Genomic DNA, 18,149 nt, shown 5'->3' with positions numbered 1-18,149 from the left:
GTTGAAGTGAATATATGATGAAAATTACAGGCCTCTCTCATTTTTTTAAGTGGGAGAACTTGCACAATTGGTGGCTGACTAAATACTTTTTTGCCCCACTGTATATGTTATCTGAATATACTGACAATATAGACTGAATATACTGACAATATCATTGTATCCATTTGTGAAACTGCTGTAATCTTTGAACTATTTATCTCTGATCAGATTGATCCGGTCCCAGACACTCATCCTCTTTTAGTGTTTGTGAACCCTAAAAGTGGAGGCAAGCAGGGAGAAAGGTGATGCTACAAGTGAACACTCCTACACAAATGGGTATTTATGGTTGAATAATAAACCATGTCAATGTTTCTATTTTACCATTTCAAGTCCTATTTTATTCATTTCAGAGTTCTGCGTAAATTCCAGTATTTGCTGAATCCACGGCAGGTGTATAACCTATCCAATGGTGGACCTGGACCAGGGTAAGGTTTCCCATATGGATAACTGCATATGATGTATAGACCACTATTAGTATAAAATGAAAAACTGCACTCTGTTTTACCTGCATCACTAATTGGACAACTGGGGTGTATTTAGCAGCTTTAAATCTTGAAAATTACATTTAAGACATTTTACATTTTGAGGAGTCTGAGATTTGTTATTGTGTGTGTATCTGGGCTTTAATATAAATTCATTACCAGTTCTCTTATTTACTGCTTGAATATGCAATGGTATTGGGATAGTTGGAACATCAAAGCCAATAAAATGGTTGCAAAGGGAGGGTATATTACTGGAAACGTTCAAAGTTTACCAGAAAACGTTCACGTTTTTCAATGGGAATTTTATCAGATGACATCTAGTGTTTTTTTTGTTGGTACTTTAGATGATCACAGGTATCTGTAATTACCTCTGGCTGTCTGTGGCCTTATCACATGTAATATATATAAATAATCAAATAAGATCATTTTTTTTTTTTTAAATAGAGTGACAAAGCTGTAAAACATTTTACTATGTTAATGTTTGTTTTTCTGCCAAACTGGTGGCAGTTGGGAAAAAAGTAAATAGCTGTAAGAGTTTTACTACAGTATCTCGCGTTAAAGTTTCACAAATAAATTCCCCAATAAATTTGATGGACTCTGGTCAAATTACACTCAGTCGCAGGCTGTCAAAAATGCGAGGCAATGCAGCTCTGTGTGTTCAAAAGAAAGCAGACAAACACAGACGGAAAAATAATTTCAGCGAAAGGGAAAGTGATGAACAGGGAGGTCATGCGCCACAAAAATATGTTGCACATGGTAAATACAGGGAGTGGTGAAAGTAAGGCAGCACATGTTTGCCATTACACAGATAATCAATGCCGTGGGGGGCACTAGACGAACAGTAAGCGACCATGGCCGCGGGAAGATGTTTTTGGGTTGGGGTGCTATTGACGTGTAATAAAGGTGTAGTTCACTTTAAAGTATATATATTAGATATTTATTTTATTTAAATGTATCATGGGGTGCTGCAGCACCCTCAGCACCCTTATTTCCCACGGCCATGTAAGCGAGGTGAAGCATAGATGGCCAGAGAGACTCGGAGCTAGAAAGAATAAAGGAGGATTGGCGGACAATGCTGTACTGCACTGTACTGCTGTAGGACATTCAGTTGTAGACCTTTCGAAAGATCAGATACCTCCTCCACAGATTGAGGCTGAGCAGCAACAGCCAATCATTGTGAAGACAGAAGAGGAATGCTTGCCTGGCTACTCATCCACACCGCTCCAGCCAACTGATGTTTCTTCTCCTTGATGAGTCTGGATTTGCCTCCCTCCCCGACGATTTCTAGAATGCAAACACATTCTGACCATTCTGATTGGTCCGAAAAAACGATTGGTTAGGCCAGAGCCGGCCTACATGATGGCATTATCAACTTTGATACTCGGGTTAAATTTTACGATCCAATCGCTGATGAATATGTTTTGTACAATGCCCCTCATTTTGAAGTCAAAGGACTTCTAGGTTGGCAGTTTAGACTGAATGTATGTAACGATAGAGCAGCAGAATTCAATTCAGGGTGAGTTGTCAGGCAAGAGGAATGCCCCTTTGTGACAGAAACATCAGTCCCTGTTGTGAAATCTGAGGGTGAGTTGTGTTAAAAACATGACTTTAGTTTTATTACGTTAGATATGGGATTTTGCATTGCATTAATTGTATCACTTCATCTCCTCCATCTCTTGGAGGGTCTTCGGTTACTCCTGATTTGGTGACTCCAGTCCCACTGACACTACCTGACGCTTCATCAGTTTCACCATCGTTGGGCCCCGGCATTAGTGCAACGTTCTCCCTCATTTTGGAGAATAATGACCCCCTATCAGAAACACTCACACAAAGAAAACGCAAAGTATCATCATCCACTCCCACCTTATGGGAAGCTGAAAACACTACAGTCAATGTGCCAAGGGCTGCCCAACAGCTCCCGCCTGCTCAGTGTAGTCAGTGACATGGCCTTGACTGTTAATGACATGATGCAGCGGCAGGTTTAACACAGTCAGAATATGATGATGTGTCCAGAATAGAATAGCCAAAACTGTGGAGATGAGAAATGCTGGTCTCCCTCCTACTTCCCAACAGAAGTGAAACTATGTCAGTCTCTTGAAAATCAAGGCATGGCCTTGACTGACATGGCCTTGACTGTTACTCATATTAAGCATCTCCAACCAATATTAAATCTAGAATCGGCTTCCTATTTCACAACAAAGCCTCCTTCATTCATGATGCCAAACATACCCTCGTAAAACTGACTATGCTACCGATCCTTGACTTTGGCGATGTAATTTACAAAATAGCCTCCAACACTCTACTCAGCAAACTGGATGTAGTCTATCACAATGCCATCCGTTTTGCCACCAAAGCCCCATATACTACCCACCACTGCGACCTGTATGCTCTCGTTGGCTGGTCCTCACTACATATTCATCGCCAAACCCACTGGCTCCAGGTCCATCTATAAAACTTTGCTAGGTAAAGCCCCGCCTTATCTCAGCTCACTGGTCACCATAGCAGCACCCACATGTAGCATGTGCTCCAGCAGGTATATTTCACTGGCCATCCCCAAAGCCAACACTTTCTTTGGCCGCCTTTCCTTCCAGTACTCTGCTGCCAATGACTTGAACGAATTGCAAAAATCACTGAAGCTGGAGTCTTATATCGCCCTCTCTAAGCATCAGCTGTCAGAGCAGCTTACCGATCACTGTACCTATACACAGCCAATCTGTAAATAGCACACCCAACTACCTCATCCTCATATTGTTATTTATCCTCTTGCTCTTTTGCACACCAGTATCTCTACTTGCACATCGTCATCTGCACATCTGTCACTCCAGTGTTGATGCTAAATTAGAATTTTTTTCACCTCTATGGCCTATTTATTGCCTTACCTCCCTACTCCTCTACATTTTCACACACTGTACATATATTTTCTATTGTGTTATTGACTGTACATTTATGTGTAACTCTGTGTTGTTGGCCAGGTCGCAGTTGTAAAATTATTACATTTATACCGATATTGGCCTAAAAATAAATACTTTTCCCAAGTTAGTGATATTTCCCATTGACTGATCATGGTTTTTCAGATCCTCTCTTCACTAATCTTTTTATGTTTAATCTTTTTGTTATAAACTTATCATCACAACCGTGATGTTAATCATAGTTGATCTCCATGTTTGGAAGACTTTGTTCAGCATTTTTATATCTGATAGATTTCCCTACTTTTGGTTTAAAAATTATGTTTAGAAATAATAAATATAAATAACGCCTTCTTTCTTCTTTTTTTTACACTGTTGACTGACCACTTTGTACACTCATACTTCAAGTAAACTTGAACGGCTTATTTCTCTCTGAGATGTCATAACCATCAGTGAACGTCACTGTTAGATCTTGTACTGCACCCCCAACATAATACACACTCTGTGTTTCAGGCTGTGCTTCTTCAGAAATCTGAAGGATTACAGGATATTGGTTTGCGGAGGGGACGGCACTGTGGGCTGGATACTTGATGCCATAGGTGGGGTCCAGTCCACAATATTGGTAGACCATGTACTACACACTCAGTGGACAGTTTATTAGGTACACCTCCCCGTTCAGGAAAATGGTTCGCTCCTACAGTGAGTCACGTGGCTGTGGCTTGCAAAATAAAGCAGGCAGACAGGCCTCGAGGCATACAATTACTGTTCGATTGAACATTAGAATGGGAAAAAACGAGTGACCTAAGTGACTTTGAACGTGGTATGATTGATGATGCCAGGCGTGCCGGTTCTAGTATCTCAGAAACGGCCACCCTTCTGGGCCTTTTCACGCACAACAGTGTCTAGGGTTTGCCGAGAATGTTGCGACGAACAAAAAACATCCCGTCAGCGGCAGTCCTGTGGAAGAAAACAGCTCATTGATGAGAAGTCGAAGGAGAATGGTAAGAATCGTGCAAGCTAACCGGTGGGTCACAACAGCATCTCGGAATGCACAACTCGTCGGGCCTTGTCACAGATGGGTTATTGCAGCAGATGACCACACCATGTTCCAATCCTAACCGCTAAAAACAAGAAGTGGCTCCGGTGGGCACGCGATCACCAACACTGGACAATTGAGTAGTGGAAAAACATTGCCTGGTCTGACGAATCCGGTTCCTGTTCCGTCATGCTGATGGCAGTCAGGATTTAGTGTAAACAGCACGGGTCCATGGCCCCTTCCTGTCTGGTGTCAACGATACTGACTGTTGGCAGTAGTGTAACGGTGTGGAGAAAGTGGTCATGCCCCGAAATAATTCAGGCTGTTCTGGAGGCAAAGGGGGATCCGACCCAGGACTAGATGGGTGTACCATAAACTGGCCACTGAGTGTACATGCCAATAGACAAGTCAACTTTAGTATATGAGTAAAAACTATTAATTTTCTTACCAAACATGTTACAGAAATGGATTCCATGTAGTAACCTAGACATGAGTAATGCTGACGATCTCTCTTTCTCCCCTTCTGGTGCAATCAGAAAAAGCCAAACTTCAAGTGCGGCCACCTGTGGCTGTGTTACCCCTGGGCACAGGAAATGACCTTGCACGTTGTCTTAGATGGGGAGGAGGTGAGAAGGGTTGTCTTTTGTCTTTGTTCACATATCATATTTCCTGTATCACGGGGTAAGGTTAGCCAAAGGGGTAAGTTGAGCCACCCTTGTTTATAGGAATCCATACACAAAATGTATAATTTAACTAAACGTTTAGGAAAAGGTCATCATTGTGAAGGAAGAAACCACATGGGAAAAGTGGTAAGCAAGTTAGATAAAAAAAATGTTGGAAGAGGTTTCATGATGTTCGTATCTAAACCAAATAATATTATTTTAAGATTGTTCTATACATCAGTTTGGGTCTATGTAAGCTTCATTATGAGGTCCTAAACCTAGCATGAAAGTGCATCCATGTAAGGTTGAAGTCATTCAAACTAGTTATTCAACCATTCCACAAATGTCTTGTTAACAAACTATAGTTTTGGCAAGTCGGTTAGGACATCTACTTTGTGCATGACACAAGTAATTTTTCCAACAATTGTTTACAGACTGATTATTTCACTTATCGCAATGTATCTGTATCACAATTCCAGTGGGTCAGAAGTTTACATACACTAAGTTGACTGAGCCTTTAAACAGCTTTTCCAGAAGGTTATGTAATGGCTTTAGAAGCATCTGATAGGCTAATTGTCATAATTTGAGTCAATTGGAGGTGTACCTGTGGATGTATTTCAAGGCCTACCTTCAAACTCAGTGCCTCTTTGCTTGACATCATGGGAAAATCAAAATAAATCTGCCAAGACCTCAGAAAAAAATGTGCAGACCTCCACAAGTCTGGTTCATCCTTCGGAGCAATTTCCAAATGCCTGAAGGTACCACGTTCATCTATACGAAAAATAGTACACAAGTATAAACACCATGGGACCACGCACCATCATACCGCTCAGGAAGGAGACGCGTTCTGTCTCCTAGAGATGAACGTACTTTGGTGCAAAAAGTGCAAATCAATCCCAGAACAACAGCAAAGGGCCTTGTGAAGATGCTGGAGGAAACAGGTACAAAAGTATCTTTATCCCTAGTAAACCTAGTCCTATATCAACATAAGCCAGACTATGATTTGCAACTGCACATGGGGAAAAATATTGTACTTTTTGGAGAAGTGTCCTCTGGTCTGATGAAACAAAAATAGAATTGTTTGGCCATAATGACCATCTTGATGTTTGAAGGAAAAAGGAGGAGGCTTGCAAGCCGAAGAACACCATCCCAACTGTGAAGCACGGGGGTGGCAGCATCATGTTGTGGGGGTTCTTTACTGCAGGAGGGGCTGGTGCACTTCACAAAATGGATGGCATCATGAGGAAGATACATTGTGTGGATATATTGAAGCCACATCTCAAGACATCAGTCATGAAGTTAAAGCTTGGTCACAAATAGGTCTTCCAAATGGACAATGACCCCAAGCATACTTCTAAAGTTGTGACAAAATGGCTTAAGGACAACAAAGTCAAGGTATTGGAGTGGCCATCACAAAGCCCTGACCTCAATCCTATAGAAAATCTGTGGGCAGAACTGAAAAAGTGTCTGCGTGCAAGGAGGCCTACAAACCTGACTCAGTTACACCAGCTCTGTCAGGAGGAATGGGCCAAAATTCACACAACTTATTGCGGGAAGCTTGTGGAAGGCTACCCAAAACATTTGACCCAAGTTAAACAATTTAAAGGCGATGATACCAAATACTAATTGAATGTATGTAAACTTCTGACCCACTGGGAATGTGATGAAAGAAATAAAAGCTGAAATAAATTATTCTCTCTACTATTATTCTGACATTTCACATTCTTAAAATAAAGTGGTGATCCTAACTGACCTAAGACAGGGAATTTTTACTAGGATTAAATCTCAGGAATTGTGAAAAACTAAGTTTAAATATATTTGGCTAAAGTGTATGTAAACTTCCGACTTCAACTGTAGCTGTGTGGGCTAATATAGTCAATGTTTGTTTAAGTTGAGCAAATTGAAGTGTTTTCTTCCCAGGTGTAATGCAATGCATTATCGTTGGAAATTAGGTAACAATAGGGCTTGGCCTGTGTTAAAAATGTTTTTTTTTTTAAGTACAAAGTGTTTGTTAGGCATGTTTTTTAGGTGTGTGTTAAAAGATGCTTCAAATTATTAAAAGACAAAAAAGCAATTGTGATTGTGTTTGGGAAATAAAGATAGAAATGGTTTGAAAAATGTAGTGGTAATATTTCATTCAGTACAGAAATTTGTAGGCGGCTTAACTTACAGTCCCGCGGCTGAACTTATCCCAAACCTGGGGTAAGTTGTGCAAAGAGACCACTTCTTTTTTTTTTTACAAGTATATTTTCAAAACTATTACGTTAATATTAATTCTGATTATTTCCAGGGAAACAGAACATCCTGAAATATATGTAGATATCTTTGTGAGAAAGAATACTATAGTTCCCTTGATGGAGTGATGCTGAATATAGTTGAGCCACTCTCCCCTATAGGTTATGATGGGACGGATCTGTGTCGGATCCTGAAGGAGATTGAGGGCAGCACCCCGGTGCTGATGGACCGCTGGAATGTAGAGGTGATCCTAGAGGACCCCCAGGAGATGGGTGACCCTGTGCCTTATGAGATCATCAACAACTACTTCTCCATTGGAGTGGTGAGTGAACTTCTATCATGGTCCCAGATCTGTTTGTGCTGTCTTGCCAATTCCTATGGTCATTGTCACGTCAACATGGCAATGACCATAGGAGTTGGCAGGACAGCAAAAAATGATATGTCCAGGCTACTTAGTTATGGCACACACCAGAATGCTTTGTCAACTTTTTCATAACTTGTTCTGTGTTGACAGGATGCCTCTATTGCCCACCGGTTTCATACGCTAAGAGAGAAACACCCCCAGAAATTTAATAGCAGGTAAGAAAACTTGAATAACCGGACTGGAGTCTGGTTATTCAGAGGGGACTTTTAGGTGTAATGACTTTGTGCATGGTGTAAACGACCCTACGTTAATGCAAGAATGTTGTTCAATATTCTAGAATGAAGAACAAGTTGTGGTATTTTGAGTTTGCCACCTCTGAGACCATCTCTGCTTCATGCAAGAAACTAAATGAATGTCTTACAATTGAGGTGAGGATTGCAAACACACAGTAACTTTATAAAAAAACATATACCCAACCAGTGTTGCGAGTAAAAGTAACACATTACAGTACTGTTACTTTTATGAATAACGGAGTAACATAACAAGTTACTGTCTTCAAAATTGTTTTATATTATTATTTTTTCCATTACTTTCAGAATCTCTCAGAAGGTTGTATATTTTTTAAGCCTTGTTTCCTCATCTGTAGCTAGGCTAACTCGTTTCCTAGGCTATCGTGAAACTGAAAATGAAAGAAAGATGGCAGTTGTGTTGTGTCCCCTGCTTAACCTATGCACAGGCAGCAAGCATTAATATGTTTGTCTAGAAACACCACATCAAACCTGAAATAGCATCTGGAGATTGTGCACAAAGGCACAGAGCTGGTAGCCAAAGTTCCAGAAATGCGTGAAAGAGGAGAAATCTATAGGCCTACATATTATGACAATAAACGAAGATCCATAGGCCTAAATAATATTTCCAAGTGTTCTTACGAAATGTTCATATAAACAATCAAAAATGTCTGATAAATACAATTCAAAACGGCAATAAAAAGTGTCATCACACAACTAAATTCTATCTTGATAGGGTAACGTGGTGTAACTAGCTCCCCCTAAGAACAATGTCCAATTGCTGACACAAGAAAATACAAGTTTGGTAAAAATGTGGTATTTTAATGATGGTCATGCTTAGGGAAATAAGTGGCTACAGTTGGCACTTTTTTTTCAAGCTGCCCTATTGGAGGGGGTGCCAGTTGCCTCCAACACACTTACCTTAAATCTGTATTGCTTTATTAAAAACTGATTATAATTTGTATCTCTAAACAAATGGATTATTACAGGCTCCCCTAATGGTATATATATATATACTGCCGATTTTTTATCATAGGTACACTTCAACTGTGAGAGACGGAATCTAAAACAAAAATCCAGAAAATCACATTGTATGATTTTTAAGTAATTAATTAGCATTTTATTGCATGACATAAGTATTTGATCACCTACCAACCAGTAAGAATTCTGTCTCTCACAGACCTGTTAGTTTTTCTTTAATTAAGAAGCCCTCCTGTTCTCCACTCATTACCTGTATTAACTGCACCTGTTTGAACTTGTTACCTGTATAAAATACACCTGTCCACACACTCAATCAAACAGACTCCAACCTCTCCACAATGGCCAAGACCAGAGAGCTGTGTAAGGACATCAGGGATAAAATTGTAGACCTGCACAAGGCTGGGATGGGCTACAGGACAATAGGCAAGCAGCTTGGTGAGAAGGTGCTACTGGAATAAAATTCCTACATGTTTTAATACCCAATTAAATTAAACACTCTACCCACTTCTAAGAATTTGTAAGACTCTTATCTGCATAAAATGGACAGAGACCAGTCTCAAAATCAATCAGCAGCGTTTATTCTCGAGAGTACTGAACATGAAACATTTTACCACAGGTTATAAACTGAAAATGACGTCATTAGTTTTCGAACTGTCCCGTCTCTTCTTCACCCTGGTACAAAGGCAGTATCTCAAGCCTTCCCACATCGTCCCACACCAATTTAATATAATTCCTGTGTCGATAAGCATTCTAGCCAGTCTGACGATAAGTTCATTCATTTCTACCAAGGAACAGACAGTCATTGTTCTAATTCTTGATTATATTTACACACATTATATTCAGTACTAGGACAAAAAGAAAATTCATAAATCTATACAGTAACATAATAGTATTCTCATTAGTCAGTCCTGATTGAAATGTATACATAATTAGCCATTATTGATTAAAAAGAATCCCTTAACAGAAGGCAACAGCTGTTGGCGCAATTATTAGAAAATGGAAGAAGTTCAAGATGACGGTCAATGACCCTCGGTCTGGGGCTCCATGCAAGATCTCACCTCGTGGGGCATCAATGATCACGAGGAAGGTGAGGGATCAGCCCAGAACTACACGGCAGAATCTGGTCAATGACCTGAAGAGAGCTGGGACCACAGTCTCAAAGAAAACCATTAGTAACACACTACGCCGTCATGGATTAAAATCCTGCAGCGCACGCAAGGTCCCCCTGCTCAAGCCAGTGCATGTCCAGGCCCGTCTGAAGTTTGCCAATGACCATCTGGATGATCCAGAGGAGGAATGGGAGAAGGTCATGTGGTCTGATGAGACAAAAATAGAGCTTTTTGGTCAAAACTCCACTCGCCGTGTTTGGAGGAAGAAGAAGGATGAGTACAACCCCAAGAACACCACCCCAACCGTGAAGCATGGAGGTGGAAACATCATTCTTTGGGTATGCTTTTCTGCAAAGGGGTCAGGACGACTGCACCGTATTGAGGGGAGGATGGATGAGGCCATGCATCGCGAGATCTTGGCCAACAACCTCCTTCCCTCAGTAAGAGCATTGAAGATGGATCGTGGCTGGGTCTTCCAGCATGACAACGACCCGAAACACACAGCCAGGTCAACTAAGAAGTGGCTCCATAAGAAGCATCTCAAGGTCCTGGAGTGGCCTAGCCAGTCTCCAGACCTGAACCCAATAGAAAATATTGGGAGGGAGCTGAAAGTCCGTATTGCCCAGCGACAGCCCCGAAACCTGAAGGATCTGGAGGTCTGTATGGAGGAGTGGGCCAAAATCCCTGCTGGTCAAGAACTACAGGAAATGTATGATCTCTGTAATTGCAAACAAAGGTTTCTTTACCAAATATTAAGTTCTGCTTTTCTTATGTATCAAATACTTATGTCATGCAATAAAATGCTAATTAATTACTTAAAAATCATACAATGTGATTTTCTGGATTTTTGTTTTAGATTCTGTCTCTCGCCGTTGAAGTGTACCTATGATAAAAATTACAGACCTCTACATGCTTTGTAAGTAGGAAACACTGCCGATTTTGCAGGTTATCAAATACTTGTTCTCCCCACTGTACATACATATATATACTACCGTTCAAAAGTTTGGGGTCACTTAGAAATGTCCTTGTTTTTGAAAGAAACTGCTTTTGTCCATTAAAATACAATCAAATTGGTCAGAAATACAGTGTATCTTCAGTTTCTTGGCAATTTCTCGCATGGAATTGTTATGCAGGTGAGTGAGGACCCAAAAGCGGTTTAACAGAAACATAGTCTTTTAATGTCCAAACACAGGGAAGACATAAATCCTCTTCAGATGTATCGGTTGACAAAATAGACAACCCGCAGAGAGGGCGACAAATAAATCATAAAGTCCTCTGATCTTTACAGGAGAGTCCCCTTCTAGCAGCAGAGGAGAATAGCAGGGTTAGCGGCAACAGACTGCTGGTCTCTCCGGGTAGGCGCGGGTTGTAGAGGACAGAGGTACCTGATCACACGTAGCATCTGATGAAGAGGCAGATTACGACAGGACGGGACAAGGGTGAAGCAAACGAGAATCTGACAAAGACAGAAGCAGAAACAGAGAGAGAAATAGAGACCTAATCAGAGGGAAAAAAGGGAACAGGTGGGAGAGAGTAAACAAGGTAGTTAGAGGAGATGAGGAACAGCTGGGGGAAGGAAAGGGAGAGAAGGTAACCTAATACGACCAGCAGGGGGAAACGAAGTGAAGAGAAAGAACAGGAACAAGACATAACATGACAATACATGACAGTACCCCCCACTCACCGAGCGCCTCCTGGCGCACTCGAGGAGGAAACCTGGCGGCAACGGAGGAAATCATCGATCAGCGAACGGTCCAGCACGTCCCGAGATGGAACCCAACTCCTTTCCTCAGGACCGTACCCTCCCAATCCACTAGGTACTGATGACCACGGCCCCGAGGACGCATGTCCAAAATCTTACGGACCCTGTAGATAGGTGCGCCCTCGACAAGGATGGGGGAGACGAACGGGGCGCGAAGAAAGGGCTTAACACAGGAGACATGGAAGACCGGGTGGACGCGACGAAGATGTCGCGGAAGAAGAAGTCGCACTGCGACAGGATTAATGACCTGAGAAATACGGAACGGACCAATGAACCGCGGGGTCAACTTGCGAGAAGCTGTCTTAAGGGGAAGGTTTTGAGTGGAGAGCCATACTCTCTGACCGCGACAATATCTAGGACTCTTAGTCCTACGCTTATTAGCGGCTCTCACAGTCTGCACCCTATAACGGCAAAGTGCAGACCTGACCCTCTTCCAGGTGCGCTCACAACGTTGGACAAAAGCCTGAGCGGAGGGGGCGCTGGACTCGGCGAGCTGGGACGAGAACAGAGGAGGCTGGTACCCGAGGCTACTCTGAAAAGGAGATCGGTCGCAGACGAAGGAAGCGAGTTGTGAGCGTATTCTGCCCAGGGGAGCTGTTCTGCCCAAGACGCAGGGTTACGAAAAGAAAGACTGCGTAAGATGCGACCAATAGTCTGATTGGCCCGTTCTGCTTGACCGTTAGACTGGGGGTGAAAACCGGAAGAGAGACTGACGGAAGCTCCAATCAAACGGCAAAACTCCCTCCAAAATTGAGACGTGAATTGCGGACCCCTGTCCGAAACGGCGTCTGACGGAAGGCCATGAATTCTGAAAACATTCTCAATGATGATTTGTGCCGTCTCTTTAGCAGAAGGAAGCTTAGCGAGGGGAATAAAATGAGCCGCCTTAGAGAACCTATCGACAACCGTTAGAATAACAGTCTTCCCCGCTGACGAAGGCAGTCCGGTAATAAAGTCTAAGGCGATGTGAGACCACGGTCGAGAGGGAATGGAAAGCGGTCTGAGACGGCCGGCAGGAGGGGAGTTACCGGACTTAGTCTGCACGCAGTCCGAACAAGCAGCCACGAAACGACGCGTGTCACGCTCCTGAGTGGGCCACCAAAACGCTGGCGAATAGAAGCAAGCGTACCCCGAACGCCGGGGTGGCCGGCTAACTTGGCAGAGTGAGCCCACTGAAGAACGGCCAGACGAGTAGGAACGGGAACGAAAAGAAGGTTCCTAGGACAAGCGCGCGGCGACGGAGTGTGAGTGAGTGCTTGCTTTACCTGCCTCTCAATTCCCCAGACAGTCAACCCGACAACACGCCCCTCAGGGAGAATCCCCTCGGGGTCGGTGGAGGCTACTGAAGAACTGAAGAGACGGGATAAAGCATCAGGCTTGGTGTTCTTAGAGCCCGGACGATAAGAAATAACGAACTCGAAACGAGCGAAAAACAGCGCCCAACGAGCCTGACGCGCATTAAGTCGTTTGGCAGAACGGATGTACTCAAGGTTCCTATGGTCAGTCCAAACGACAAAAGGAACGGTCGCCCCCTCCAACCACTGTCGCCATTCGCCTAGGGCTAAGCGGATGGCGAGCAGTTCGCGGTTTCCCACATCATAGTTACGTTCCGACGGCGACAGGCGATGAGAAAAATACGCGCAAGGGTGGACCTTGTCGTCAGAATGGGAGCGCTGGGAAAGAATGGCTCCCACGCCCACCTCTGACGCGTCAACCTCGACAATGAACTGTCTAGAGACGTCAGGTGTAACAAGGATAGGTGCGGATGTAAAACGCTTCTTGAGGAGATCAAAAGCTCCCTGGGCAGAAACGGACCACTTAAAGCACGTCTTGACAGAAGTAAGGGCTGTGAGAGGAGCTGCCACCTGACCGAAATTACGGATGAAACGACGATAGAAATTTGCGAAGCCGAGAAAGCGCTGCAGCTCGACACGTGACTTAGGGACGGGCCAATCGCTGACAGCTTGGACCTTAGCGGGATCCATCTTAATGCCTTCAGAGGAAATAACAGAACCGAGAAATGTGACGGAGGAGGCATGAAAAGAGCACTTCTCAGCCTTCACATAAAGACAATTCTCTAAAAGGCGCTGGAGGACACATCGAACATGCTGAACATGAATCTGGAGTGACGGTGAAAAAATCAGGATATCGTCAAGGTAAACGAAAACAAAGATGTTCAGCATGTCTCTCAGTACATCATTCACTAATGCCTGAAAGACAGCTGGAGCGTTAGCGAGGCCGAACGGCAGAACCCGGTATTCAAAGTGCCCTAACGGAGTGTTAAACGCCGTTTTCCACTCGTCCCCCTCCCTGATGCGCACGAGATGGTAAGCGTTACGAAGGTCCAACTTAGTGAAAAACCTGGCTCCCTGCAGGATCTCGAAGGCTGAAGACATAAGGGGAAGCGGATAAGGATTCTTAACCGTTATGTCATTCAGCCCTCGATAATCCACGCAGGGGCGCAGGGTCCCGTCCTTTTTCTTAACAAAAAAAAACCCCGCTCCGGCGGGAGAGGAGGAAGGGACTACGGTACCGGCGTCGAGAGCTACAGACAAATAATCTTCGAGAGCCTTACGTTCGGGAGCCGACAGAGAGTATAGTCTACCCCGGGGGAGTGGTTCCCGGAAGGAGATCAATACTACAATCATACGACCGGTGCGGAGGAAGGGAGGTGGCCCTGGACCGACTGAACACCGTGCGCAGATCGTGATATTCCTCCGGCACCCTGTCAAATCACCAGGCTCCTCCTGTGAAGAAGAGACAGAGGAAACAGGAGGGATAGCAGACATTAAACACTTCACATGACAAGAGACGTTCCAGGAGAGGATAGAATTACTAGACCAATTAATAGAAGGATTATGACACACTAGCCAGGGATGGCCCAAAACAACAGGTGTAAAAGGTGAACGAAAAATTTAAAAGAAATGGTTTCGCTATGATTACCAGAGACAGTGAGGGTTAAAGGTAGCGTTTCACGCTGAATCCTGGGGAGAGGACTACCATCCAAGGCGAACAAGGCCGTGGGCTCCCTAACTGTCTGAGAGGAATGTCATGTTCCCGAGCCCAGGCTTCGTCCATAAAACAGCCCTCCGCCCCAGAGTCTATCAAGGCACTGCAGGAAGCTGCCGAACCGGTCCAGCGTAGATGGACCGACAAGGTAGTACAGGATCTTGAAGGAGAGACCTGAGTAGTAGCGCTCACCAGTAGCCCTCCGCTTACTGATGAGCTCTGGCTTTTACTGGACATGAAATGACAAAATGACCAGCGGAACCGCAATAGAGACAGAGGCGGTTGGTGATTCTCCGTTCCCTCTCCTTAGTCGAGATGCGAATACCCCCCCGCTGCATAGGCTCAGCACCTGAGCCAGTGGAGGAAGATGGTAGTGATGCGGAGAGGGGGCAACGGATAACGCGAGCTCCCTTCCACGAGCTCGGTGACGAAGATCAACCCGTCGTTCTATGCGAATAGCGAGTTCAATCAAGGAATCCACGCTGGAAGGAACCTCCCGGGAGAGAATCTCATCCTTTACCTCCGCGCGGAGACCCTCCAGAAAACGAGCGAGCAAAGCCGGCTCGTTCCAGTCACTGGAGGCAGCAAGAGTGCGAAACTCTATAGAGTAATCAGTTATGGATCGATTACCTTGACATAGGGAAGACAGGGCCCTGGAAGCTTCTTCCCCAAAAACAGAACGATCAAAAACCCGTATCATCTCCTCCTTAAAGTTCTGATACTGGTTAGTACACTCAGCCCTCGCCTCCCAGATTGCCGTGCCCCACTCACGAGCCCGTCCAGTAAGGAGAGATATGACGTAGGCGATACGAGCTGTGCCCCTGGAGTACGTGTTGGGCTGGAGAGAAATCACAATATCACACTGGGTGAGGAACGAGCGGCATTCAGTGGGCTCCCCAGAGTAACACGGCGGGTTATTAATTCTGGGCTCCGGAGACTCGGAAGCCCTGGAAGTAGCCGGTGGATCGAGGCGGAGATGGTGAATATGTTTCGAGAGGTCGGAGACTTGGGCGGCCAGGGTCTCAACGGCATGTCGAGCAGCAGACAATTCCTGCTCGTGTCTGCCTAGCATCGCTCCATGGATCTCGACGGCTGAGTGGAGAGGATCCGAAGTCGCTGGGTCCATTCTTGGTCAGATTCTTCTGTTATGCAGGTGAGTGAGGACCCAAAAGCGGTTTAACAGAAACAGAGTCTTTTAATGTCCAAACACAGGGAAGACATAAATCCTCTTCAGATGTATCGGTTGACAAAATAGACAACCCGCAGAGAGGGCGACAAATAAATCATAAAGTCCTCTGATCTTTACAGGAGAGTCCCCTTCTAGCAGCAGAGGAGAATAGCAGGGTTAGCGGCAACAGACTGCTGGTCTCTCCGGGTAGGCGCGGGTTGTAGAGGACAGAGGTACCTGATCACACGTAGCATCTGATGAAGAGGCAGATTACGACAGGACGGGACAAGGGTGAAGCAAACGAGAATCTGACAAAGACAGAAGCAGAAACAGAGAGAGAAATAGAGACCTAATCAGAGGGAAAAAAGGGAACAGGTGGGAGAGAGTAAATGAGGTAGTTAGAGGAGATGAGGAACAGCTGGGGGAAGGAAAGGGAGAGAAGGTAACCTAATACGACCAGCAGGGGGAAACGAAGTGAAGAGAAAGAACAGGAACAAGACATAACATGACAATACATGACAGGAATAGCCTTCATTTCTCAGAACAAGAATAGACTGACGAGTTTCAGAAGAAAGTACTTTGTGTTTCTGACCATTTCGAGCCTGAAATCGATCCCACAAATGATGATGCTCCAGATACTCAACTAGTCTAAAGAAGGCCAGTTTTATTGCTTTCTTCAGCCAGTTCACACAAACCGTTTGTGGCCAAATTATTCCTACATGCATTAAGACACCATCTGACGTCACCTTCCATGATAACCTCAAGAGAGGACAGATCAGAACAACAGTTCTGTTAATGTAGTAAATGACTATTGTAGCTGGAAATGGCAGATTTTTTTTAATGGAATATCTACATAGGCGTACAGAGGAACATTGTAAGCAACCATCACTCCTGTGTTCCAATGGCATGCTGTGGTAGCTAATCCAAGTGTATCATTTTAAAAGGCTAATTGATCATTAGAAAACCCTTTTGCAATTATGTTAGCACAGCTGAAAACTGTTCTGATTAAAAAGCAATAAAACTGGCCTTCTTTAGACTAGTTGAGTATCTGGAGCATCATCATTTGTGGGATCGATTTCAGGCTTGAAATGGTCAGAAACACAAAGTACGTTCTTCATGAAACTCGTCAGTCTATTCTTGTTCTGGGAAATGAAGGCTATTCCATGCGAGAAATTGCCAAGAAACTGAAGATCTCGTACAACACCGTGTCCTACTCCCTTCACAGAACAACGCAAACAAGCTCTAACCATAATAGAAAGAGGAGTGGGAGGCCCCCGGTGTACAACTGAGCAAGAGGACAAGTACTTTAGAGTGTCTAGTTTGAGAAACAGACGCCTCACAAGTCGTCAACTGGCAGCTTCATTAAATAGTACCGCATAACACCAGTCTCAACGTCAACAGTGAAGAGGCGACTCCGGGATGCTCCGAGTTGCAAAGAAAAAGCCTTCTCTGTCCAGTGTCTGTGTTCTTTTGCCCATCTTAATATTTTCTTTTATTTGGCCAGTCTGAGATATGGCTTTTTCTTTGCAACTCTGCCTAGAATGCCGGCATCCCGGAGTCGCCTCTTCACTGTTGATGTTGAGACTTGTGTTTTGCCCCTTTTCCCGGCACTTATCATTCTAGCATGTCTTCTTCAGGTAGTATGACAGTTCATCTTCCCATCGGCACATGTAACTCTTGCCTGTCATTTTGATACAGATAAATAGATACATCCGTTTTTCCCACATACATGAGTCTCTCATCTGAGCCGTTTCCACCATTTCTTTCTTGTCCATTTCTCCCACCAGCAACCCAGGAGCATGAGAGAAATGTGTATGTTCTCTCTCTCCATGCTCACTCCACATGCGCGGTCTCAGCACTCCTGCCACCCGTACCCAGGTTTGTCTCGGACTCAGATCGGAGTGTTTAAAAGTCACTGTCTCATTGAACGCCTTTGTTGCTCTTTCTTCAGCCAGTTCACACAAACCGTTTGTGGCCAAATGATTCCTACATGCATTAAGACACCATCTGACGTCACCTTCCATGATAACCTCAAGAGAGGACAGATCAGAACAACAGTTCTGTTTCAGGAAATCCAGACAAGAATTGACTATGACAAAATATTACATT

General features: G+C 44.2%; 1 protein-coding gene across 1 annotated transcript in view; it reads left to right on the top strand.

Annotated features, from left to right (window-relative positions):
- Nucleotides 1-18,149, top strand: part of LOC115132392 (diacylglycerol kinase alpha-like) — a 49,572-nt gene that overhangs the window by 21,534 nt on the left and 9,889 nt on the right. The window contains exons 14-20 of the mRNA XM_029664996.2: nucleotides 208-281; nucleotides 390-464; nucleotides 3,941-4,026; nucleotides 5,000-5,089; nucleotides 7,522-7,682; nucleotides 7,875-7,939; nucleotides 8,062-8,152. Coding sequence (XP_029520856.1) covers nucleotides 208-281; nucleotides 390-464; nucleotides 3,941-4,026; nucleotides 5,000-5,089; nucleotides 7,522-7,682; nucleotides 7,875-7,939; nucleotides 8,062-8,152 — 642 coding nt within the window. The remainder of the gene's footprint in view (nucleotides 1-207; nucleotides 282-389; nucleotides 465-3,940; nucleotides 4,027-4,999; nucleotides 5,090-7,521; nucleotides 7,683-7,874; nucleotides 7,940-8,061; nucleotides 8,153-18,149) is intronic.

This window comes from Oncorhynchus nerka, linkage group LG7, assembly GCF_034236695.1.
Source record: "Oncorhynchus nerka isolate Pitt River linkage group LG7, Oner_Uvic_2.0, whole genome shotgun sequence".
NCBI lineage: Eukaryota > Metazoa > Chordata > Actinopteri > Salmoniformes > Salmonidae > Oncorhynchus > Oncorhynchus nerka.
The sequence above is the reverse complement of the archived record's forward strand: the minus strand, read 5'-3'. Positions and strand labels throughout refer to the sequence as shown.